Below are 25,134 nucleotides of genomic sequence, written 5' to 3' on the forward strand. Positions count from 1 at the left end.
GAAAACCGCATTGTTCCTCCTGTATCCGAGGTTCGACTAACGGACGAACTCTCCTTTCCAGCACCCTGGCATAGACTTTCCCAGGAGGCTGAGGAGTGTGATCCCCTGTAGTTGGAACACACCCTCCGGTCTCCCTTCTTAAAGATGGGGACCACCACCCGGTCTGCCAGTCCAGGGTACTGCCCTGATCTCCACGCAACATTGCAGAGGCGTGTCAACCAGGACAGCCCTACAGCGTCCAGAGCCTTCAGGAACTCGGGCGGACCTCATCAACACCAGGGGCTCTGCCACCGAGGAGTTGTTTAACTGCCTCAGTGACCTCGACCCCAGAAATTGGCGGGTCATTCCCTCATCCCCAGACTCTGCTTCCTCCTCGGAAGGCGTGTCAGTGGGATTAAGGAGGTCCTCAGTATTCCTTCCACCGTCTGACAATTTTCTCAGTCGGCGTCAGCAGCGCACCGCCAGCACTATACACAGTGCAGGTAGAGCACCGCTTTCCCCTCCTGAGACGCCTGACGGTTTGCCAGAATCTCTTCGAGGCAGTCCGAAAGTCTTTTTCCATGGCCTCTCCGAACTCCTCCCACACCCGAAGTTTTGCTTCAGCCACTGCCCGAGCCGCATTCCGCTTGGCCTGTCGATACCTGTCAGCTGCCTCTGGAGTCCCACAGGCTAACCAAGCCCGATAGGACTCCTTCTTCAGCCTGGTGGCTCCCTTCACCTCTGGTGTCCACCATTTGGTTCGGGATTACCACCACGGCAGGCACCAACCACCTTGCGGCCGCAGCTCAATGCAGCAGCCGGCAATGGAGACGCTGAACATGGTCCATTCGGACTCAATGTCCCCAGTCTCCCTCGGAATGTTGTTGAAGCTCTGCCGGAGGTGTGCGTTGAAGATCTCGCGGACTGGGGCCTCTGCTAGACGTTCCCAGCACACCCTCACTACGGCGTTTAGGTGCACGGGTCTGTCCAGCGTCCTCCCCGCCACCTGATCCAACTCACCACCAGGTGGTGATCAGTTGACAGCTCAGCCCCTCTCTTTACCCAGTGTCCAGAACATATGGTCGCAGGTCTGGTGATACGATTACAAAATCGATCATCGACCTGCGGCCTAGAGCATCCTGGTGCCACGTGCTCTTATGGACACTCTTATGTTCGAACAAGGTGTTCGTTATGGCCAAACTGTGATTTGCACAGAAGTCCAATAACAAAACACCACTCGGGTTCAGATCAGGAGGCCGTTCCTCCCAATCACGCCCCTCCAGGTCCCGCTGTCGTTACCCACGTGAGCATTGAAGTCTCCCAGTAGGACAACAGAGTCTCCAGGTGGGGCACCTTCCAGCACCCCCCCCAGGGACTCTAAGAAGGCTGGGTACTCTCAACTGCTACTCGGCGCTTATGCGCAGACTGTCATCTTTGGTGTGTTTAGATACCAACAGATTTGCATTTTATCATTTTATCGTTTCCTTCTGATAAAATGCAAATCTGTTGGTATCTAAACACACCAAAGAAAACCTTTATGGCTGAAGGTAGAGGGAAGAGAAAAACATATCATGGACAGGAAGTTCCAACTATAGTCACTCTGACCTCATAAAGACAGCAAACATTGATGCTTCCTTATTTTACAAACAACCGTTCTAAAAGCAGAAGAATACAGCGGGCTCCTGCTGTACTGTTGAATATTTGCATTTTGCCTCAACTGTGCTTTAAAGCTCGTTTCCTTCTTTGGCTGTCATTAACTCCCAGATGTGACATCTTGGACGGCGTTCATCTTTAATCAGAAAACTCCACAATCAAAAAAACCCAAAAAAAAAAAAAAAAAAAAAACCATGTGGCCATTGGTGATAAGAAACAGAAGAGGGCTGATTCGAACTGATAAAACCTTTATTTCACTTTAAATCGTCTTTTACATTTTGTCCTGTTTATAACATGTAAGGTGAAACTAGAGTTGGAATTTTTTTTAAAAGACATACACAAATCTATTATTACGTCAATAACCAGGGTGGGGTGTGGGGTGGGGGGGTATCGAAGGGTGGGTTTTTTTTTTTTTTTTTTTTTTTTCCTTTGTCATTTTCTCATTTTTATAGGTGTCCTGAAGCTAACTCTAAATTTTCACAACCACGTGCGCTGCTAAGCAATAAAACCGTCACAGAAGCAAACTTTTTTTTTTGTTGTTGTTATTTTTTGGGTTATTTTTTTTTTCCTTTTTTTTATTTTAAGCAGAATACTGGTCAGTAAAAACAAAATGATTTCAGATACCAGATATACAGACAGGCTCGGTGCCACATTCACTACTGCATGGGATCATTTTTTTCCTTAAAAAGCGTAGAATAACTGCCTTTTTGTTCAGCTAACGAGAAAAAGAGCGGCAGGAGGGAGGAACTGGGTTTTTTTTCTGCTTTTCCAACCTTTTTAAACATCAGTGCATGAAAACATGTGTCCCCAGCAAAGTAAAGTAAAACAAAAACATTGAGACGTATGACTTCTCTACACCTACAGAGTGGAATGTCGAGATGGTTGATGACAAGGTTATTGTGACACTGAGCGCGGGGAAGAGCGAGGCTACCAACAAAACAAAAAACTGGATTTCTGGTTAGCTGACGTCCGCCGATATTTCATCACATCTCAGTCTAGAAACGGAGGTCAATTGTGGGGGTTTGCCTTGCTTCAGAGCACGAACAGTATATTTGTATTGGACTGCAAAAATGGAGGAAACAGTTGCCAAGAAAAGAAAAAAAAAAAAAAAAAGGAGTGAGATTGGAAAATGAGCTAGAAAATGTACCGTTAGTTGCTGACTGAGTGTTGCCTCCTCCTGATGTAGCGGACAGATCTTAAGATTGCCTCGGCATGTATGCATGCTTAGCAAAACGGGTCTGAACGACGTGTTCTCCCTTCCACACATGCACCTGTTGTGGACTCTAAATGCACCACAGGTGACGTTTAAAAACAATGCTTCCTTTGTTTACATTTCTAATAACTCTCATTTTAGTTTCAAGCTTAAAAAAGGCCAAATATTTTTGCATGTTGTTAGCAGAATTTCACAATCAAGTCTGATTTGTGTTTTTAGGTCCATCTTACTGATAATTTTTTTTTCTCCTCTGCAGCTCACCTGGAACGATCAGGTAAGAAATGAGGAAGCAGCGAGTTTAAGTGTCGGTCCACAGAGTGCACAATTTCTGCCGCAGCAGATTTGTACTGCGATAAATGAAAGCGTGCATTCTTGCTGGTCGATCACTCTATTCAGCAGCGAGTGGAAACTTAGAACTTGTCTGAACTTGCCCGTGCAAGCAGTGAGGAGGGCGCAGAGGGAAGCGAGGGGTCTGGGACGGGGATGGTGTGAGGGGGTAAGTACCAAAAATACCAAAAAAAAGTGACTGGGTGAAAGGGGGGGAGAAAAAAAAAAAAAAAAAAAAGCCCAAGCGTGAAAGAGCAGCTGACTGCAACGGCTTCAAAAGTTCTCTGCAAGCATGTGTTCAACGAACAAGATCCACAAAACCGCTTTGTTTTCCAAAAGACAGATTTACAGTAAAGCTCTAAAAATGTTTACAATTTTACAGTCTCCAAAAACCACAAAGATTAGTTTGATTTGTTATACAAACACACAAAAGTAATTAAAAAGACAGAAAGAAAAAAAAAAACAAAAAAACAAGCATTTGCAAAGGTAAATGAACATGTGTTTATAACCGAGGGGGGGGACAGTGGTACTCGATGTTCAACAGCACCCGACAGGAGGTGGATTTCAGGGAGCAGGTGGAGGGTGGGGTGGGGTCGTCCCATTTTGCGGTGGAAAATATCCTAAATTGAGTCAAACGTGAAGGTGGAATGTATGTGCTTTTGCTTTTAATCATTTTCCCAATCATATTTCATTGAAGCCCAGCGCAGGGATTGTTAAATAAAAACCGCAGATTCCGTTTAGAGAAACAAAAGCAGGTGAGTGTTTGAATACGCGGCAGGTGAAGCGCTTTTGATTTGTTTTTTTATTTCTCTTTAGACTCATCAGTGTCACAATACAGCCTTGTAAGGAGGACCCTTCTGTATAAACCTCAGCAGAATTGCACTGCTGCCCGAAACACACACCCCCCCCCCCACTCCCTCCCCCCAACCCGCCACTCTCGCCCCCCCAATCCCAGCTCAATATCGATTTTGCCATCAAACAAGGACTCTTGGTGGCAAGGTGGAGGAAAAACTAAGCAATCACAGTGTTTGTTGAAAATAAATGGACAGTTTAATAACCTTTGTTTGTTTGTTTTTGTTTAAAGTGGAATAAAACCAGCCATTTTTTTGCCAGTACACTAAGAAAAGCCAAAACAGAAGGAATGGACAACTATATAAATGCATTAACTCGCTAGAGAGAGGAGTGGGGGTCAGGAGGGAAGGGACTGAGATGTTAGGAAGGAGGAAGTGAGGGGAAGAGTGGAATGAAGAAAGAAAGATAACAGGCGAATGTGGGCTCTAGGAGACGTTAATTTATTTGGTGGTTCTGGATAAAAACCCTCCCCGTGCTATAAGACTAGACTGGCCAGTGGTTTTGAGTTGCTGGCCTGCATTGGAGTGCCGTGATCGAGGGAGGGTGACAGGGATGGATTAAATGGTGGGGGTGAAGGAGTAGTTTTCTGGGGGGGGTTCCTCCTCTCATATCTGTTTTTAATATTTGTCTGAAGGTCAGGTACTATTCATGCTGTTGGTTATACAGAAGGGAAGTCAGGAGGCTGGGACTGAAAAAGTGGGACGAGGGAATGAACGGGCTGTTTATGTGTACGAAGAGGAGGAAGTAGAGAAGAAAGAGGAAGAGAGATAAAAGGAGGAGGAGGAAGAGGAAGAAGAGTGTGGGGATGGGTTAACAGTGAAGTGCGCTCTAGTTCTCTCCATCGCCGGCCTCACCCTCATCTCCCTGGTTTTCCGATGTCCACAGCTGCAGAGAGAGAAAGAGAGAGAGACATCTTTCAGTGTCATCTTCCAGACTGCAAGGCAAGAAGGAAGGTTTGAGCATCTTCAAACGCTCAGCGTGAGCATCTCTAACAAGCGTTTCGTGATGCTGTTGAGATATTTTTGGTAGTCTATCTTCATCTGCTTTTATTTTCAGCATTTCTCCTTCATTCCAGTTCACCCTAACTCCACTTCCCAGAAAGCTTTTCAACAACCAGGAGCGAATATACTGCAGCAGAATAGCTGCTACATATAAATACGCAGATCTGCAAGGGGGAAATGCACGAGTCCTGATTCGGTGCAGCTTAGGAGCAGAAATAAATTCAGTGTAATCTTTTTGTCATTATTACAGTTTTAGAAATTCCTGTGTCAAGCTCCCCTCATGATAATAACAGTTCAAGGGCAAAAACAGAGTCATAAAGAACAGCATTCTTTACTGAAGGCAAAAACATTTACTTCTGAGTTTTGTGGCTGCCAAGAATTGTTCTATTATTACACTTAATTGTAGCTTCTGGAAAGAACCACAGTATTAGGGCTCATTCAAATACACTTGAGGTGCTTAAAAGTGCACCAACACCAGCTGCAACGAGTTGATGACCAACTGATGATGAAAGAGCCACTCCCGAACTTAAAGGTGACCTTTGAGGTGGTTTTCCCTTTGTGATAAATATAAATGGTGAATCTTCTAATTAAACATGGTCAGCGGTTCAAATAATGAGGTTTGGTATGCAAGAGTAATCCCTATGAACCAAAAGCTCAGGCGTCAGGCTGCTCTAAACACTCAGAGTGGTTCTCTTGGAGAGGGAGTGGAGTGGACACCCCTTATAGGATCATCTGAGGCAGTGTTTCCCAACCACTATGTGCCGCGAAAAATGATCAGGTTTGCCGTGAAAGATTATCTGGAACCAGATTAGGGCGATCGTGGCTCAAGAGTTGGGAGTTCGCCTTGTAATCGGAAGGTTGCTATACAAATACAGGCCATTTACCATTTTACCATCTAAGCGATCTGCGTGAGTAACTGGCAGAACCATTACATTCATCCTCTAGAGGGCAGTACAACAATCTGCTCTAATTAAGCGTGTTGTCAACCGCCAGGAAAACAGAAGACATAATAGTTAGTCATGCTATGAGTGAGTGAGACAACGCAGCGCATAACAGCAACAGATAAATATTTGAAAAGAGAAAGTACCTGGGTGCTGGAGGAAATTCAACCCCAATGAAGGCCCTAGCATGAGTAGTGGTCCAAAAAAAATAAACAAACAAACAAAAAAACAAAAAACAAAAAAAACAACAACAAACAAAAACCCAAACCTCCCCCCCAAAGGAAAACAAAAAAACACAACCACTGGGGACAAACCAAGCCAAGTCCACTATACCTGGTGCACGGGGAAAATTATGAATATGCTTTTTGTGACATTTGTTTGGTGGTGTGCCATGTGATTTTTGTAATGTCAAATATGTGCCGTGGCTTCAAAACGTTGGGAAACACTGCTCTCAGGCACACATCTCTGGCTAGTAACACAGAAGCTCACCTTCTGTTTGCATGGGGCAGCCAACTGGAAAAACTTTAAGTTAAAGAGAGGAGCTAAGACAGCTTGTTTTAGACAGAAAATGAACTGAAGGTCTGAACCAGGGGTGTCGAACTCCAGGCCTCGAGGGCCGGTGTCCGGCAGGTTTTAGATATCACCTTGGGTCAACACACCTGAATCAAATGATTAGTTCTGGAGTTAGACACCTGTGGTCTGAACCAAGGCCCAGTATTTAAAAATAAAAAAATAAATAAATAAAATAATAACAGCTCAGATCAACATACATGACACTATTTGATTTTGTTTTCATATATATTTCGATCTCATCCTTATTGTTTATTTCTTTTATTTTTTAACTCATTCCCTTCAATTGCAGATTTACAATTATTTTTGGATATTTCTGCAACTACTGAATCCTAAAAATAATCCTTTGACATAAATTTGGTTGTACACTAACCAGCCACAATATTAAAGCCACAAAGTCTCATTTACTACTAATCCTTGTTCTGGGAAAACCTTGGGTCCTGGCATTCATCTCAGCATGACGCTGATAGGCACTTACCCACCTAAATATTACTGCAGACCAAGCACACCTCTCATGGAAAGGGTACTCCGACAGGAGGAGGAGAAGGAGCAAAAACTGCCCGAGGAACACAACAAAGAGACAGAGTCCAGTTCCACTGAGCATCTTCAGGATGAACTAGAACAAACCCGGATCTACGGAGACCCCACCGCCCAACCCACAGGACCCAGAGGATCCGCTGCCAACCTCTCAGATACCACAGGAAAGGCTCATGTCCATGTCCCAATGGTTCAGAGTCGTTTTAGTGGCACGAAGCAGCCCTAAACAATAGGTAGTTTTAATGTTGTGGCTGATTGGTATATCACTTAATAACCAGAGTGGGCAGAAATGTCGGATTAGCGATGCACTGATCAGATACAAACACAAAAACTGGACCGGATATCTGTGATAAAGAGCCAATCCATCCAACCAGCTCTATGCTCCTCTATTTATCCTGAGGCTTGGTCTCATTTGCTCATTTAAAAAAAACAAACGAACAAACAAACAAAACAAAAACTTAGTAAATTTACTTGTTCAAGGGGAGCCTGGTTCCGTGTTAAAATTAAGAATTCAATCAATACCATTGTTAATTATCCGTTTTCCTATCTGTGAGGAAGAGGCTGTAGCAGGCGATACAGCCAACGTATCAGATCGGAACTACAAACACTTGATTGGTGCATCCCTGGTAGGCGTGACTTTTATAAGTTTAAAAGAGAACAAGCAATGCTGTAGTATGTGTACTGTGCACACAAATATACTTCAGCATTTCTATTTGTGGATTCTAGACAGTCAAGCTTAAAGACTTAAATTTGCTGGCTGATGTGCAACAGCCAGCAATGTGTAAACGTTGCTGCATATGAATGAAAAACAGTTCCACTCAACATATTCTTCTAATCATCAGTATCATGCTGGCAGGTAGCATTAAATTAATGCAGCCTGTGATCATGGTAATATGATTAATCAGTCATCGACACTGTTGTTCTTCGCCATCGGATCCTGGCAGAAGAAAAGAGAATAGAGCAAAACCTTGGCAAGTGGCTGCAAGCTGCATATCGGTGCTGTGTGCTCAGTTGTTGGCTGAAACAGGATTTAATGGCAGCTGGAGTTGAAACACTGATGTGAACTCTGATTTGCATTGTTGAGCTTTAGCAGATTTCTGTCCCAACCATACCCAACAGGAAACCCGATATAACCGTGGCCTTGTGTCTGTGAATCACATCGCATTTATGGTTTACACTCAACAATTAGAAGTTGTGCCACTTAGTTGTATGCATCTCCTCTAAAAGATCTTTAATTATTTCTAATTCTAACTCCTGAAACTCATCGAGTTTAGGATAAAAGACCGTAACGACAGCTGTTCACAGGTATACTCACAGTGAGGTTGTCCCTTAGTAGCTGCATGATCAGCGTGCTGTCTTTGTACGAGTCCTCGTTCAAGGTGTCGAGCTCAGCGATTGCCTCATCGAAAGCCTGCAGGGAGAAGTTCACTGGTTAATTTCCTTCTAAAAACTTGATCTCACTGAGACAAGCTTAAAAAAAAAAAACCAACAACAACAAAAAAAAAAAAAACCCAAAAACGTATGAGTTACAGCTATATGAAAGATATAGTGAAGACTCTTAGCTTTAGTTTAAAGATATTCATATCCAAACTGAGGACAGCTCTTTAATATTAGCTCCAATCAATCTCACTGGACCAAATGGAACTTGACTCAAAGGTGTTTCATGGACAGGTGTGAGGCATTTCTCTGTTGCTTCTTTGATCCATTAAGCAAGTAAAACATCTGCAGTTGCCATGTGTGATGTTTGGAAGCTGTTGCTATGAACCAACAACATGTGCTGAAAGCAGCTGTCAAAAAACAAATCCACTGAAAGATAGCTGGGACACAAATGTAAAGAAATTGATCACAACCATGGTGGATGATCACAGGATTGTTTCAATCATTTCAATAGCAAAAACACCTTTCATACCAAAAAAACAACTATAGAAAACCCTCCAGAAGGTAGACATTTCATTATCCCAGTCAAAAAAATAAGGAAAAGTCTACAAAGGAGAAAATACAGAGGGTTTGTAGACCATTGCCCTGTAGAGTACAGGAAGCACACACCCAGCCACAGATATCGTGGACGAGTGGTTGTTTTTGTTATTTAAAGTTCACTTGAAGTCTGCTGTGGGCGTCTGCATGGAGCCTCATGCTCAGCGTTTGATTAAATTGTGTCAGTCTGACCCAAGCAAACCTAAAAAAAGCCAGGCAAGTTCTGGAAGAGCGCAGACAAGTGAAGCAGGGATAACCTGTACCACAGGCGGAAAGAGAAGACTGAGTAATCCACATTCTGAACGATCGCACACTTGGACGCTAGACCTTCTGCTCAGATTCAGCCCAATGCAGCCAAGTTTGACTGTTGTGTGCTTAGCAATACACAATGGGTGGACAATGACCCAAAGCATACTTCAAAAGCAACTCAGGAGAAAGAAGGGGAATACTGCGTAAATGGCTGACAGAGTAAAGGCCTGAAAAGGGATCATAAAAGAGGAAACCCAGTGCTTGATGGAGTCATTGGTTCCAGATTTTAGCCCGCAATTCTTCAACTGTGAATTAAATCAGCTGATAATCTGCATTTCACATGCATCCTGATTATTTAATTTCAAGTAAGGGTGGTGTATAGAGCCAAATTTCGTTTTCGCAGTAAATGGCTGTTAATGTCTGGGAGGGAGCTGGTGAGACTCCATGTGTCTTATGACTGTTAAATGACAGACTGTTCAGTGGAGGAAGGACCACCTGTCTAATCTGCATTTCAATAAAAAAAGGCAAAAATGCTAATTCAGCCATCGTACATGAGTAAATAAAGTGTTAAAGACCAACCTGCTTAGCCAAAGAGCAGGCCTGCTCGGGCGAGTTGAGGATTTCGTAGTAGAAGACGGAGAAGTTGAGGGCTAGGCCCAGCCGGATGGGGTGTGTTGGCTGCATTTCCTTCTTGCTGATGTCGAAGGCATCCTGGTAGGCCATCTGAGAGTTCTCCACCGTATCTTCACAACACAAATGACCAGTTATCACTTGCTGTGTGAAAAGATAAACGATCTTTTTCTTTTCAATATATCAGAGGTTTGTTCAGGCTACTTACTCTTCTTTGAGTCCCCAGAGGCCACCTCTGACAGGTATCTAAAGTAGTCTCCTTTCATTTTGAGGTAGAACACCTTGCTCTCCGCTTGAGATGCGTTGGGAATGAGGAATTTGTCGAGCAGGCTCTGAAACAGACAGATGACAAGTTTTTCTCCATTTTGCACTTATACATTACAGGTTGAGTATTACATAAAGACACACATGAGTGGGAAAGTAAACACACATTGAACACAGAGGGTTTTTCTAATTTTTCTGTCTATTTGCATTACGGCCTTTGCTAAAGCCAAACGTGATGAATACAAACACCATTACCAACAGCTAAAGAGTAAACACCCGAACCTCAATTATTCTCATTTAATTGACTCTCCCATCCTACACATTTAAATAATGGATGGAGGCAGTCCTTTGGCAATCACTAACAGCATCAAGCTGCCAGACGCTTCTTTACAAGTGCTTGTCGAATAGCTTTAGAAATCCACTACCCCCACCCACACCTTTCAAATGCGGGATTACTGGTAACTGTATCTGACCATTTCCTGATGGCTACCTGTGCTTCTGCTGATCCCACCATACCAGGTGTGTGGGAGAGGGCCAGGAGATCAATTTTGAAGCTGTTGAAGACAGCTTCTGTTTTTAGTTAAAAATTACTGTTAATGTTTGAAAACTGTAAAGCCTTTAAAAAGTTTGACTTGTCCGAATACATCAAAAGGTCTACTCCTCTCAACACCAGTACTTTTGCTCATTTTTATCCAGTAGATTTATTTTAAGAACACAGCTATTCCTTAATATGCATGGTATATTACTGAGCTATGATGTTGTTCCCCACTAGCTGTCATATACTGTACTGCTACAAAGGCGAATGCTCAAAGTGCTCAAAGTTTCCATGATGAGGTCAGTGTTTGGACAAGTAATCCATGAGAGCCAAATGCTCAACTTCAGTTTGGTTTTTTCCTCTCGCCTCTGTGTGATCTCAATAGAAGTGGCCATCTCCCACCCCCATACGATCGCTACCACTCTGGTAGTGAGTACAGAAGCCCCGCCCACCTGATGTTTAAACCTACTATTTATGAGGAGAAGCCAATCAGAATTAGGAGGAGAAGAGCTAGAAAAGCTGGAGTCAAAAAAAATAGGATGAAGTGAGGGGCTCCACCAGTGTAACACGGATGGGGATTATTTTGAGCTGGAAATCCTGCAAAGCTATTCTACTAAAGCATGAGAAGAAAAAAAAAAAAAAAAAAAAGTGGAGCTGGATATGGGCATGGTGGGTGTAGTTAATTGTGTTTTCTGTATTATCACATATATAAGACTCCTCTGTGCGAAAGAAATAAAGCCGTTTCCCAGTGCCTTGGGCCACCTGCTTATTAATGTGTTCTTTGTCTGAAAAGAAGAGAAAGCCAGGTTTGCTGCTGGGGTGACACCAACTTCCAGCATGTGTGTCACGGTTCTTACCGCTGTTGCTGTCCTCATCTGATCGTTTAAAGAAGGGTTTTACTCTGACCATGTGATCAGCTCTCACTTTACCCCAGAGCCTCTTCCTCACTGAGGCCAGCTTTGTTTCAGTGATTACATTGAGTCTGTTTTAATCTGCTGACTCCAGTAACCTGTCCTGGGAATGTCATGTAGACATGATATAGGGGCGGTAGCCATTTTAACTTCAGTCACTTGCACTCGGCGCTTTGACTTCTGAGCGAATAGAGCGAGGAAATGCCTACATGTGATCCTAAGCTGATAACTTCGAGATGACAGAGCAACTAAAGAATGATTTGCCTCTTTCAAGTAGTTCCTGTAAAAGGAAAAGTTAGTCATAAAACTGAATTTTAAAAAAAGGAGAGAGAAGCTGATTTTCCAGTAAGTGTTTTTCTTCTGGCGCTCCAACTAAAACAGAGCAGTGACTGGAGTTCAGCATCAAAAACAAAATGAAGAACAACATGTAATTTTTTGCAAGCCTTTGGCCATCGATGACTTTGCACAAGGTTAGCGAGTACTCCGTCTATTCTGCATTTCAAGTTTGCAGCACGCCCATCCACCCCCCATAGCAGTTGCTAAAGCACGTTACCTACGTTTTTAGCAACAAATACACCTAATTTTAAAATGCAGAATCATATTTCAGCTTATAACAAAACACTACACATGGAGAGCCAATATGATGCGACATGATGATCCACTGGTAAGCTGTTCTAGGTCAGGGTTACTGACATATTTTTCCGTCCTGTGGATGCATCAAAGCTCTCCCCTTCCAAGCTTCCTGCTGCTTTAAGGACAGCATGTCTCTACCCATCCTTTTCTCCCATCATTCCTACAGCACCACATCACTGCGGAGGCTTGAAGATGGTTTGACCTTGAAGATATTATTAGAAGTCTGCTCATGTGCTAAAAAATTTGAGCTGCTTTGACCTTGAGCAATTTATGTTCTAGCCTTGTCAGGACCTGACAGTGAGGCCTAAGTCATATTTATGGCTGCAAGTGTTTAAAAAACAAAACAACTGTAATTTCTCACAACACTTTAACAGCTTCTTTAAAGTGACATTTGAACAGCTGAGTAAGACCTTTATTTATACAGCAAGCTTCACCGAAAGTACTTTCCAGTTGAGGCAAAAGTATTAATGTTCCAAGTGTTTGAAAACAAAAACAAATGAGGATACTTGAAGCCTTTCAGGTCACTTCAGGTTCAGACACAATTACTGTATTTTCCTTCAGCCATCCTTTATCTGAAGCCCGCACTGACAATAAACTATGAGGCTGGAGTGTGATGGAAAACAACTCACTGGGCTGCTGAAACAACATCAGCAGTTGGCTTATACCCAGTATATTGGGCTGATTCTTTTTGGTATAATTTCACAGGTCACTTTTGTTGTTATAAATTATATTTAAGAAGTGGGACAAACCGTGATTTGAAAAAATAGATAAATTAATCAATGTTATTCCAATTCGTTTGCCTAAAAAGTAAAAGATGCTGGGAGGAAACAAATCCCTCTGGTGTTACATCAGGAAGGGCATCCAGTGTAAAAACTGCCAAATCAAACGTGGAGCTACCTGCTGGGAGCAGCCAAAAGTATCTTCCATGTTTTTGCTCTTTTAGAGGCCATATTGACCGTCGTTCAACTGATTCACATCGTTCAGCTTGATGGTTTTGAACCAGAATGACCCAGAATTCTGTGATTGTATTCATTGATATTATCACGAGGAAAATTTCCTGCATATATACAGGTAACTGCTGTATGAAAGCACACTTGCTCATTGGAAGAGAGACTCTACTGAAACAGGGGCAGTATTCAAGTGCAATAGTAGTGACACAGCATTACATCCAATGATACAGCATAAATCAAATGTAAGCACAAAAGTAAGCAGTTAGTGTTTTCCCTAGAAATTTGAAGTATCACATAACCGCTTGAAAATTTAGCTCGACGGAATTTTGCCTGAAGTGGCGAAACATTTCTTCCATACTTGGCAAAGTGTGGTGGTTTGCCGGAAGTGGTAAAAAGTACATGTAGCATCATCAGAAACTGATACACGACTCTTGCTTTTAGACATGCTTGGGCTTGTCTCGTCATTGAACTCGAGGGACTGTAAACTCAAGGCATTGTTATAGCAATGATCGTCCTATATAGCCTTTTTATGTCACGTAAAAATTTGTACCGGTATTATCATGTACGATATGATGTGGCACAACCCTACAGCATTAAATTAACACACTAATGACTTTCATTCTTGTCGTGAACGTTCATAAGGCATTTTACCACGATTACTTGCAAGTACTTTATCTGAGAAACACTTTGCATAGCTCTCTGGGCTTGTGCAAGACCATGATATCTTCGTGTAGTGGATCCAGAGTTTCAGAAGAAAGAAACTTGCAGTAACTGATATGAAGCTACCTGGCTAAACATTTATGCATAACTTTTTCACACAAAACCATAAAAATAATCTTGTGCAGGAACAAAGTCCATGCGAGATTCAAGAAGGGTGTCTAGTCAATGGGGTTACCGCTCAATATTAACTTGCTGGGAGTGAGCACCGTTACTGTGACTTGGCACTGCAGTATTAACAGCACTGCTAAATGGGCAAGCTGTGTCATATTACGAACAATGGGGGAAAAAAACAAACAAAAGGGGGGGGTAATACATGGTTTAATCTACCCTTACCATCCCCCCCTTTGGAGCACACGTGCGCGCGCACAGCTTTTCTATAGAAAAGTGAACACAAATAAAAATTAATCAAACGTGCCAAGTGGGGCAGCAAAGCAAAAAACCGAGAAGAAAATTAAAGCTTTGTTTGGCAGCTCTCTCAACAGCTGCCAGCTACGTTATTACCATCTCTACAAGTAACACCATGTGACAGCCAGAAGGGATCAACTACAGTGTGCCTTCCTTCACCATCTTCTGCCTTCTCTTAAGTACTGCCGTTCCTTCTATCATCACAACCACCCATTTTCTCCTTTCTTTCACTGTTCCTTCACAACTCCTCATCCCCCCTCCTCCTCCTCCCTGCCCGATCTTTCCCACTCTTGTTCATACCAGCACGTCATTGCAGATTTCTTGAAGTTCACCCTCGATCTTCACGCGGTAATCACGGGCCATCTGCTGTTTCTTCTCGTTCCCCTCCGTCTTCTGCTCGATGCTGGAGATGACGCGCCAGGATGAACGGCGTGCCCCCACCTATTAGCAAAAACAATGCAAACCAGAAGGAGTCGCATTAAAAGACAGCATCTTACTGCATCTGATCTACAACTAAATGAGAATGAATTTCAGTGTGTCTAAGGTTTATTCGGGGTCACAATGGACCTTTGATTAAAGCATTACCATACTTAACAGAAGCCTTTGCATTCTCTTGATAGATTGGATTTGGAGCCATTAAATGCAGGATTTTAAATTACTTTAACTTAAAGCACTGCAGCACTGTATCTGAACTGGCTGGATTTATTTGCAGACTAGCAGAGCTACGAAAGCGAGCAAAAGGCACATGGCTAAACTGGTTGCCCCTTTAGGAAGCCAGATACAAGCAGAGCTCATTTATTACATACTGCATGTTGATTCAATCTACACATTGTGGCATGTATTTGCTCTTCTGAAGAAGTGACTATCAGGCTGCAGCACAGGCTGATATCTGCACAGAGTATGCTGAATCAGAAGCAGATGCTGATTGCCCATCAACTGATGCGTGCATCTGAGTAACCATGATTAAAAATGCAAATATTCAGGGTTGATTTTGGATAGTTTTGGTACATAGTTGGACATCAACACCTGCAACAAATCAGCAGTGCACAAGGTCATTAATGTCATTCTAAAATGTTAGAAATTACAAGTCTTTTTAATCATAGCATCAAAACTGATGAGCTGAAATGAGATTACTGAAAATAAATTAGATGAATAATGCTAATACTGTTTTTTCTTTTTCACTTTTTATTTCCATTTATCCCACCTTCATTGTCTCGTATCGTTTTATTAATTAATATCTTTTTTCCAAGTTTGTAGCTGAATAACAGTTCACAAAATTAACTGCAAAACCAGACGAAACCCATCTGAACTGCAGTGTTTTATTTCCTACGTCTGAACTAAACACATATATACTATCCACTTTGCTGCAGTTGCTGTTGAAGCAGGCAAAATCAACTAAAATGTGTTCTACTTGGTGCAGGCAAGCTTTAAGAAAAACCTCAATGATAAACAGAGTGGCAGTGCAGGAAAGCCTCAGGCTGTTCTTACATAATTTGTGCTTCAAACTTCAAAATCTTTACAGAAACCCCCCCCCCCACACTAAATTTAAAAGGCACAGCTAAGAACAGTCTTCGTGCTGAACGAGTTGGCATTTTAGTTACCCATTCTTGCCAAGATGGACTACACTATGCTGAACTTCAAAAATATTCGGCCACCCAAAACTTTTACAATAAAAGGTTTCCAAAGAAATATCTGACAATGATTTAAAGAAAAACAGAGGACTCAAGGGAGGGAGACGTTTATAGCTGACATAGGTGCTATAAATGTATTGTTATCACTGAGCTGTGAAAGTGTTCATTCTGCTTTTAAGATCATATGGGGTCAAAGAACACTTTCCTTGAATAATGTGTTGTGGTGACAACAAACTAAACATGAGAACAAAGACTCTTCTATAATGTCATAACACAGAATTTTATGGCTCCTTTTTGTAAAAAAATGACAGATTTTTACTTCAAAGGAATTCATTAACACTAGGAGTGTAATGTCTCCAGAAAATGATACAATTTGTCAAATTAATCTATTATTATAGGCATTTTAGTTTTGAATATCGCAGTTACAATCAGAATTAATTTGGTCAGTACAGTATTTTGGTGATTACTCAACAACATATCATATAACTTGGAAAGATCAAGGCTATTATTTGAACTGTGAGTCATAGGAGAATAAATAACAAAAAAATACATAAAAATTGAAATGTGAAGTGAACAAGCCTCGTGGTCAGGAGTAAATCTGGGCTTTTAGCTACAAACCTTTATTATCACAAGAGCACATTTTAAGGAATTTTGACAAAATATTAATTTACATTTTCACTGCAGAGCAGGAGCAGATCAAATATGCTTGTAATCCAACAGTGTTGCCAGTGAAAGCAAACAAATCTCAGCATATACACTGTTAAATTCTCAATTTCCTATTCTTATCCAGCAGAGATAAGTGATAAGGATAAAAAGGAAAACCATTAATGATTCCTATATTCATCTAGCTTTTCAGTGAAATCACAGGTCACCACTGATGATGGGCAGTGGCAGGTTTGCTACCTCTGTAATAATAAAGGGTATTCAAAAAATAAAGCTATTTTTAAAATGACATTTTCCTATCAATAAAAAAAAAAAAAAAAAAAAAAAAAAAAAAAAAAAAAAAAGCAAAATCATATCAACCTTTCAGTTAGGTGAATTTATAACAGTATACTCATTGTAAATGACCTCTCACGGCCCACCCGTAATACTTTCACAGCTCACCAGGCGGCCGTGGCCAACACTTTGGGAGTCACGGATCTACAGGTTTGTGGGGAGAAGAAGAATATCAAAAGAACCCACGCACAAATGATAAGACTGATAGCATACCACGTTCTTGTAGGCGACAGAGAGCAGGTTGCGCTCCTCGTTGCTGAGCTCTGCGCCCTGCTCTGTCACAGCCTTCATGGCAGCCGCCATGTCGTCATAGCGCTCGGCCTGCTCTGCCAGCTTGGCTTTCTGCACCAGGTCGCTCTTATCCATCTTTTAGACTGCAAGAAGAAGAAGACCAGAGTTAGGACTTCACCACCGCAGCTCTTCGTCTATGACCAGAAATGGGCAGCAAAACGATACAGAGATAGAGAGCTTGTGAGAAACAGGTGTGGAAATCAGCGCTTTTAATAAGAGCAGAACATATCGAAGAAGCTGAAAGAAATAGCAGATGTGATAGCTAGAATACTGCACTTGCAGGTGCCACTTTGCAAGAAAACAGGAACACGTAAAAAGCTGATCAACCCACTAGCAAAGAGAATCCACATCATCGCACTTAGCGCATCCTAACGTCACATACGAGAGTGCCGGATATACTGGCAAAGACTTAATAGCGCTTCATAAAATGTCAAAACCTCAATTGCAGCGAAATGGCTGCTCCCCGTTATTTCATCCCTGAGGGCTTCTCGACTCTCCAGATGAATCTGTAGGTCTAAGTAGGCCACATCGTCGCCTTTTATATCTACACCATCACACTTTGGATTTGCCACAATGAGCTTTAAGCACTTAACCATTACACATTTAAACTGCTAATGAAAACACAACTACACCATCACGCCAACAGTAAAATGTACAAACACATTTATACACAAAGCAGCCTTAGCTGCTAGAGTTTTAGCTCCGTCACCAGTTTTCTACCAGAGGGAAATTCAAAACTACTTCTCTGTTCAGTTTTAGCATCCTTGGAGCTTACCTGACCTCTCACCTCGCTGTGGAAGAGGGTTTCCCTATGGAGGGCAAAAAAAATAGCTATGATAAATGCCACAAGCAGAGGACTTTTATTTAATGTAGTTCTCTCACATTTCCCACTATAAATAAAACCAAATCTGAGATTTACATGTTATTTTTTGACAGATCTGATGTCATTAACACATCATTAAAATGGTTTCAAATTCATTCTGAACCAAGTTCTGGTCTAATAAGAGCATTACTGTCATTAACTCAATATCAAAGGTGAAAACAGGCCACAAAAACAGACATCTGAATTTATTTGGTTATTCTGAGCTGCTTTCTGCTTAACACTGGCTTTTATGTCAGTTGCTTAGATTTTAAATTAAAGAGCAGGTTGTAAAGTATCTTTAGATCTGGTGCCTATAAAACATTTTTAGCACTCGGACTTTTTCATGTGTTTTTCCAACAATGAGTCACTGCAGATACAATTAGGCCTTGCTGTCAACAAATCCAATTTCTGCAATTCGGCCCGTCGAGTCAACTTCTAGTCGACACAGTTTTGGCACCAATTTCAGTCTGGAACTGTCTATCAACATTTCAAATCAGCACACACCTATTTCTCCCTTATTGTTCTTTCCAACATTCTCAAACTGTGGCATGTTTCTGTGGTCAGTAATTTTCTGGTAACTGCCACAGTTTATTCATCAGATAGAGATTACCATTCTGGGAGATTTGTTTTAAGCATGCGTGGACATATTTTTGAATTCTTCCTTCTGGTTAAAAGCAATTCTCCCAAGAGACTTACCATAGCAAGAAAAAAAACCTTGACTATTAAAACTTACAGTTTGTATACATTTCTGATTTTTTACACAAAGTAGAAAAAAAAAAGGATCCAGATGAATTTCTCTATTGATTTGCTGCTTTCAATATGCAGCGTTTTGGGATGAGATTGGAACAATTAGCCTCTACCCTAAATAGAACAGTTCCATTTCATGAGTAACACCCGTTTTTGTGCAGTGAAAAAGACATTCCTGTGTAAAGTAGCGTCAATGCTGGGTTGTTAGTGGGTTTCCATACACTAACTGCATGCTTCAAATACTTAACAGCTTTACCTGACTTTTTTGGGGGGCGGGGGGATAGGATACCTTGTGTTTTGGGGGTGGTCCTGCTGGAAGACCCACTTCCTGTTTGTGGACAGATTTCCTCAGATTCCTCTCTTCCAATTGAAAACTCATTGTTCCATTAGGATCTGGTAGAGCCAAACCATAATACTAACACGTCTAACGTGTTTTACAGGTTACGTTTTTACGATCTTTCTTCTGTCTCTCAATAGTCCTAAAAAATAAAATAAAATAAAATAAATAAACAAAATAAATAAATAAAAAAAAACAGCCTTTGTGGTTCATCCACAAGGGCTTTAGCAAACTCTAGACAGCAACAGTGCAGTTTTTGGGGAGAATTAGCTTCCTCAATGCATCCCAGTGAGGAACAGTGCAAACCACTGTTGTTCAGCTTTCTTCTGGTGAAGTCTTAACAAAACAAGACGACGACTTTGGTAGACTAGAAGCTAGTCTTTGTTCATTTCTGACGTCTATTAAACTCAGTGTTTCATATTGAGCTTTGTTGATTGTCTCATGCTCCTGACAATCGACAGAGTACTTCTAACAATGCCCGATTTCTTTTTATAATGATCTTATGGAATATAATCCTGGGTTTGAAAAGAACACCCAAAGGTGAAGGTCCTTTAACCTGAATTCCTTCTAATGACCAGCAGGAGGCGACTGGTCCAGCTGCAAAAAGAAGTCCAGTTGTGTACAAGCCCATGGGTAACTGACCTTTCAGCTCGCTAGATCTGTGACTTCAATAAAAACTTTCCTGATGAGTTTAGATTCTCAATCACTAGCTACAAGACCATTCTAAGACAGGATAATATTAATTTTGCAAATTACCATCCCCACTGGTGTCAAAAAGGAAGACAAGGCAGGGCACCTTAGGGCTCGCCTACCTTGTGATTCATGATAAGGTCACGCAATGTCACCAGTTTCAATTTCACATCTACCCCTCGATCCCAAGATTTGGTTTCAAAAACGCTGTGATGCTGATGGCAAAAACACTTAGCTCAAGGCTTCACTATATGCTGGGTGACATCAAGGCTACATGCATCTGGTACAGGGAATTATATATCCTTCCAATAATGTGTTGTGAAGATCAGACTTTGAAAGACGCTCATTACTGACGCAAAACTGGGCCCCCACACCTGGTTCAAACCTCATTGACTGAAAACAATTAACTCAGATTTAACCTTTAAATTAACCGCTATTCTCCAACAGGTTCACATAGTCACATACAAAAATATGTAGTTTAATTTTGAATCTTTCCACCTTCAATAAATGCCCAGGTATAGTATTTCTCATTTATTTTAACTGGCTTTTTCTATTTAGTTTTAAATTGTGTAACAAAAAAAAAAAAACAAAAAAAAAAATCTTGAGAATTCTTTGGCCATATATATGCAGATGTGTCCAAAAAATGTCCATTAGCTTTAGAATTAAGCCATAAAATACAGACATTTTTGGTACAGTGATTTTAGCAGTCCTCCTTCCAGTTGTACAAGGTATTATGTCATTTTGTTTTTTCCCCAGCAGTAACTCTCACTTCTTCAGGCCAACCCTACTGGTGACTGGCGACTGGTAAAGCACATGACAATAGAGGACACGGTGTACACAGAAGCTATCTCAGCAATCTAAACAAGTAGCGCCTTCAAAGTTCCAGGTAGCCTGCCTTACTAGTTCTCTTTTCACATGAAGAATGGCATTGTTTTAAGAACAGTGTGTTGTCACAGCAAAGGACACTTGAGGTTGTCTTCTACTAATAACTCTTTTCTTAAAAAAAACAGAAGAAAGAAAATAACCCAGTTGGGGCAACATTCTGTGTACTTTTTTCAAATCTTAATCTATGATATTAAAAACATGTAGCAGTTTACCTCACTGCCACCAGAGGGTGCTGAGGCATTCGTGGAAACAAAAAACCCTCTTTTACTTGTTACATTTAAGTGGTTGTTTAGTTGCTTTAACGCTTTCCCTAATTTAATTCAGTCAGATCAATATGCACATTCCTTTGCACACTCAGTCATTTTAATTGTTTATGTTTAAGAATAAGCACAAACGATTATGCGTAAGGAAGCATTTTTGGTTTTTGTTAGCATATTTTTTTTTTTTTTTTTTTTTTTTTTTTTTTTTTTTTGAATGGAGCTCAGATTCCAGGAAAAATTTAAAAAAGGTCTTTTATGTTTATAATTCAACCAAACAGTAAGTCAATTTGTTTCCTATTAAACTTACAAACTGTAATAAATAAGACAAGTTAAAAAAAATGACTAGCGTGAGGCGCTAACACTTGTTTTTTTAGTTGTAAGCAATCATAAGTGCCAGTCTGAAAATTGGTATTTGCCATCTGCCAAAAACACACTTAAAGCCTAATTACAGTATCTAGGGATTGAATAATATAATCTATAGGGATGATTTAAAAGAAAATTCAATACCAGATTCTTATCTTTACAACAACTACTGTGAAAATATGAAAAGAGTAAACGTCACAGCAGGAGAGCGGACAAATCTAACAAACCTTCAGCTATTCATTCACAACTAAACGGCCACTCCTATGCTTCTGCTGAGTAATTAAAGGTCTCTTGACAGGGAGTGCACTAACAGCACGTATCGAGCGCCAATTCCAAGGCTAACAAGCAGAAATCAATTATCTGCTGATACTGAACACAGTTCCATTAGTTTTCAAAAAAAAAAGTGAGACCATTATGGATCATTATAAATTCAGAAACCCATTCAGTCCATTATCAGGACACTTGTTGAAGGAAAAAATGTGATCCCTCTAGATTCACCAGCGTTTTGTCGAGGCAGACACATGGGTAATATAATTGTATAATTGTTTTAAATTGGCAAATCCCACTTTAACCAACATGAGAATATATGACGACTGGTGTTTTAAGTGTGAAATCCATACAAATAACTTTGAATGTTTTTAATACAAATATGTATTCAAATGGCATTCGAAAGTTAAGCCAAAGGAGCTGCAACATTTTGCTTAAAGCAAAACATAATAATCATGATTATTTGAGTTAACAACTATAATCTTAATTGTCTAATAGTTATTTAAGATAACAGAAATCATTCATTTATAACAGGATTTCCGCAACTTTAAATATAATTACAATTTTTTAGAAAAAAGTTAACAATGTCAGGGACACAGGATCATCTCATAGGAAGCTGAACCTAGAATACTGGGTGTTTTCCACAGGGTAAACACCAGTCACCTCCAGGCTGTAGTCTCTACACGCCTAAGATTGTACACAGGAAAGGTAGCCCAGGCTGCAGTGGATTCTGAGGACTTTCATGGTTTGTGGAGCGACGGCGAGTTGAAGTCGATGACAAACCGACAATTTGGTGGCATGCTGGCAAAAGCTTACAAGTTTAGAGAGTCAAACCCTGCATACAACAAAAGGTTCACACCTGCACAAACGTTTTAGAACTTTTATATCATCTCGATGGTCACCCAAAGTCTTCTTGGCTCAATTTGATCTAAACAGTGATTTTAGGGTTTTAGGGTGGGGCAAAAAGCAAACAAGGGTGAACTTGTGCTTGAATTATAATAAAAGACAAAACAAGAGCTTCATAGCAAGGGCAGAAATTATTTTTTTATCCTACTATCACAAAGCCAAAATCATAATTGATATATAAAACTGATGAATTAATGTTCATCACTGATGTTGGTCACAGAAACACATGATTTAGGTGGTTGTTATAAAGCAGATTTTTAATTTTGTGCATTCCTGAAGGCAACAGTTAATACTTATTAGACAGTGTTTGGCAGGCTGAAGTCCCCCACCACCACCACCTTCTATCATCACCAAATCTCCTATTCAGCTGCTGATGTACTTTTATTAACACGCATCACAGGAAAGCAACTTTTTTTTTGATGAGACACCAGGACACAGACTGCAATATTGGTTTCTGGCTATTTTTTTGTTTAATGTGTTTCGAACATAATGCATATTAATTAAAGTAATGTTAACTTCATAATCCACCAAAATTTGATTCAAGACACCAGTTTTGCTCAGTGGGTTGAGCAGGCAACCATATCCCAGGACCCAGGTTCATGTCCAATCCAAGACCCTTTGCTGATGTCTTCCTCCACTCTCCTGTTTAATCTTCACTGTCCTCTCCAATAACACTGATAAAACCAAAATACTGATAGTAGATTTAAGATATAACATTGAAATGATTCAATTTTGTTAAGAATGTAGGGTTCTGAAAACAACTTGGATTTTGTAGTGATTGTCATGGGAACTGGACACAATGTCTGATATTATAGACATTTTATTAAAACCACTTAATTAAAATATAAAAAATAGTACAATTTTTGTTCTTGTTTAGGAAGATGTGAGGATCATTTCTGTACCAAGTGTGTCAAACATGCTTCATTACTGTGTTTGATTGTGTCTAGAAACGATACTCCTACCTAACACGGCGTATTATTATTATTTTATATACATATTATACACACACACACACACACAGGATAGAAATTATGTAATGGCTTGCATTACCTACAAACACTAAAACGGGGCTCCGCCTTAATTTAATTGTCAGGTCTGTCGTGCATCGTAATTCACACAGCTGTGTTATGACATATTAGCACGAGTTAGCACTTAGCATTAGGTAAAATGCCGCTGGTCGCGATTACAAGCGCATTAATGACGCATTGCTTTACCGCCATAGCGAGCTACACATCGGCTTGAAATTGATCCAACTCAGTCCCAGCTACAATCGTCTGGCACACGACCAACATGCTTTGCATTTGCCGTGCTGTTATTGAACCACCTAGCTAAACAATTATCGTTAAAAAAAATAAAAAATAAAAAAAAATCGAGGGACACCATCTTCAGCTTTGGACTGACACACGCCCAACCGAGTAAAATCCATAATCTTGACAAAAAGGGTTTGACACGGACGTTTTTAAAAACGGCCACGGGGCACGAATACTGAGGTAACAGCGCTGAGTCGGCCTGCTAACAGCTACGCCCTCCTTGTCGCATTCCCCTGCGGAATTTTAAGATGGAGAGCTAGATTACCGCCAGCTAGCATGGAAGCTAAACGTCACAGCACGGCTGCTCAATGGCTTTAATGGTTAGCCTAGCCCGCTAAGGGGATCTGACCCAGTTCAGTCTGAACACCGACGAGGTTACACCAAAACTGGTAGCCAAATAATCTACGTGGTTTAATGTTTAATTAGTTCTATGTCTTCACTATCCTAATCGAGCTACATAAAATCGAAAGATCTTGAAATTTAAGTCGCATTTGAGGGGAGACTCCCAAGGAATATGGAGGGTGGGTTAGCTTCCATATCGTTTCACTACGCCATGACGGAGTTCGTTTAAAGACATTCCATAACCGCGATGTCTTTTCCAGTCCATTCTGCGAATAATGAGGCCAGATATTACGATCGTAATATGGCAGATAGCGTCTGCGGTTTAGTTTGTCGCTAACCTCGGCGCCATGTAGCTAGCATTGACTGCTAAAATGTCTGAGCTCTCGCGACGGCTGGGGTTGCTAAGCTGTCAAAATGGCCAAACTTGGTGCCGCTTCCCCCCCCCCCTTCACGGGACCGCGGATCGCGCATGCATCGATCTCATTCTGGGCCTTCAAAATTAAAGATCAGTGGTATAATAACTGCATAAAGAGCAGAGGCAACCGCTCATAGGTGTTTTATGGATTATTTCTCGTTATCCGGCCACATTCTCGGCCTAAACCCTCGCCCCCAGCCCCAGACCACAATAGGCACCTTCCGCCGCAGAGGCAGGCAATGGGGCTACCACTCGGACTGCTCCTCTCCACGAAAGACTGTGTTTACACTGTCTATAAGACGATAATCGAGTAATATGCAGGTGAACTCACATTTAAGATGTACTAGGAATCCCGATTTTATTCTCTCAACGATGTGAGTTTGTCAAGCCGTCCTCCGCTCGCTGCTCAGGGTATTCAGGGCAGTACCACTTCCGCCTGCTCTGACACTTCCGCTTCCTCTTAACCCCACCCCTCCCCCCGCCAGTAT

At 41.1% G+C, this 25,134-nt stretch overlaps 1 protein-coding gene across 1 annotated transcript; it reads right to left on the reverse strand.

Annotated features, from left to right (window-relative positions):
- Positions 1 to 4,199: 4,199 nt before the first annotated feature.
- On the reverse strand, positions 4,200 to 25,134 carry ywhaba (tyrosine 3-monooxygenase/tryptophan 5-monooxygenase activation protein, beta polypeptide a). Its single transcript, XM_031730711.2, has 7 exons — positions 24,978 to 25,134; positions 17,185 to 17,345; positions 14,645 to 14,785; positions 10,135 to 10,258; positions 9,876 to 10,039; positions 8,389 to 8,484; positions 4,200 to 4,909 (listed from the first exon to the last, which is right to left on the reverse strand). Exons 2-7 carry the CDS (start codon positions 17,335 to 17,337, stop codon positions 4,853 to 4,855), a joined length of 735 nt encoding a protein of 244 aa, XP_031586571.1. The 5' UTR covers positions 17,338 to 17,345; positions 24,978 to 25,134; the 3' UTR covers positions 4,200 to 4,852.

This window comes from Oreochromis aureus, linkage group 5, assembly GCF_013358895.1.
Source record: "Oreochromis aureus strain Israel breed Guangdong linkage group 5, ZZ_aureus, whole genome shotgun sequence".
Lineage (NCBI taxonomy): Eukaryota > Metazoa > Chordata > Actinopteri > Cichliformes > Cichlidae > Oreochromis > Oreochromis aureus.

Coding starts and splice junctions, on each gene's coding strand:
- ywhaba (XM_031730711.2), bottom strand. CDS start 17,337: ATGGATAAGAGCGACCTGGTGCAGAAAGCCAAGCTGGCAGAGCAGGCC. Junction 14,786..17,184: donor CTGTCGCCTACAAGAACGTG/GTATGCTATCAG, acceptor TTTTGCTAATAG/GTGGGGGCACGCCGTTCATC. Junction 8,485..9,875: donor CCTGCTCTTTGGCTAAGCAG/GTTGGTCTTTAA, acceptor TTCTCCCTGCAG/GCTTTCGATGAGGCAATCGC.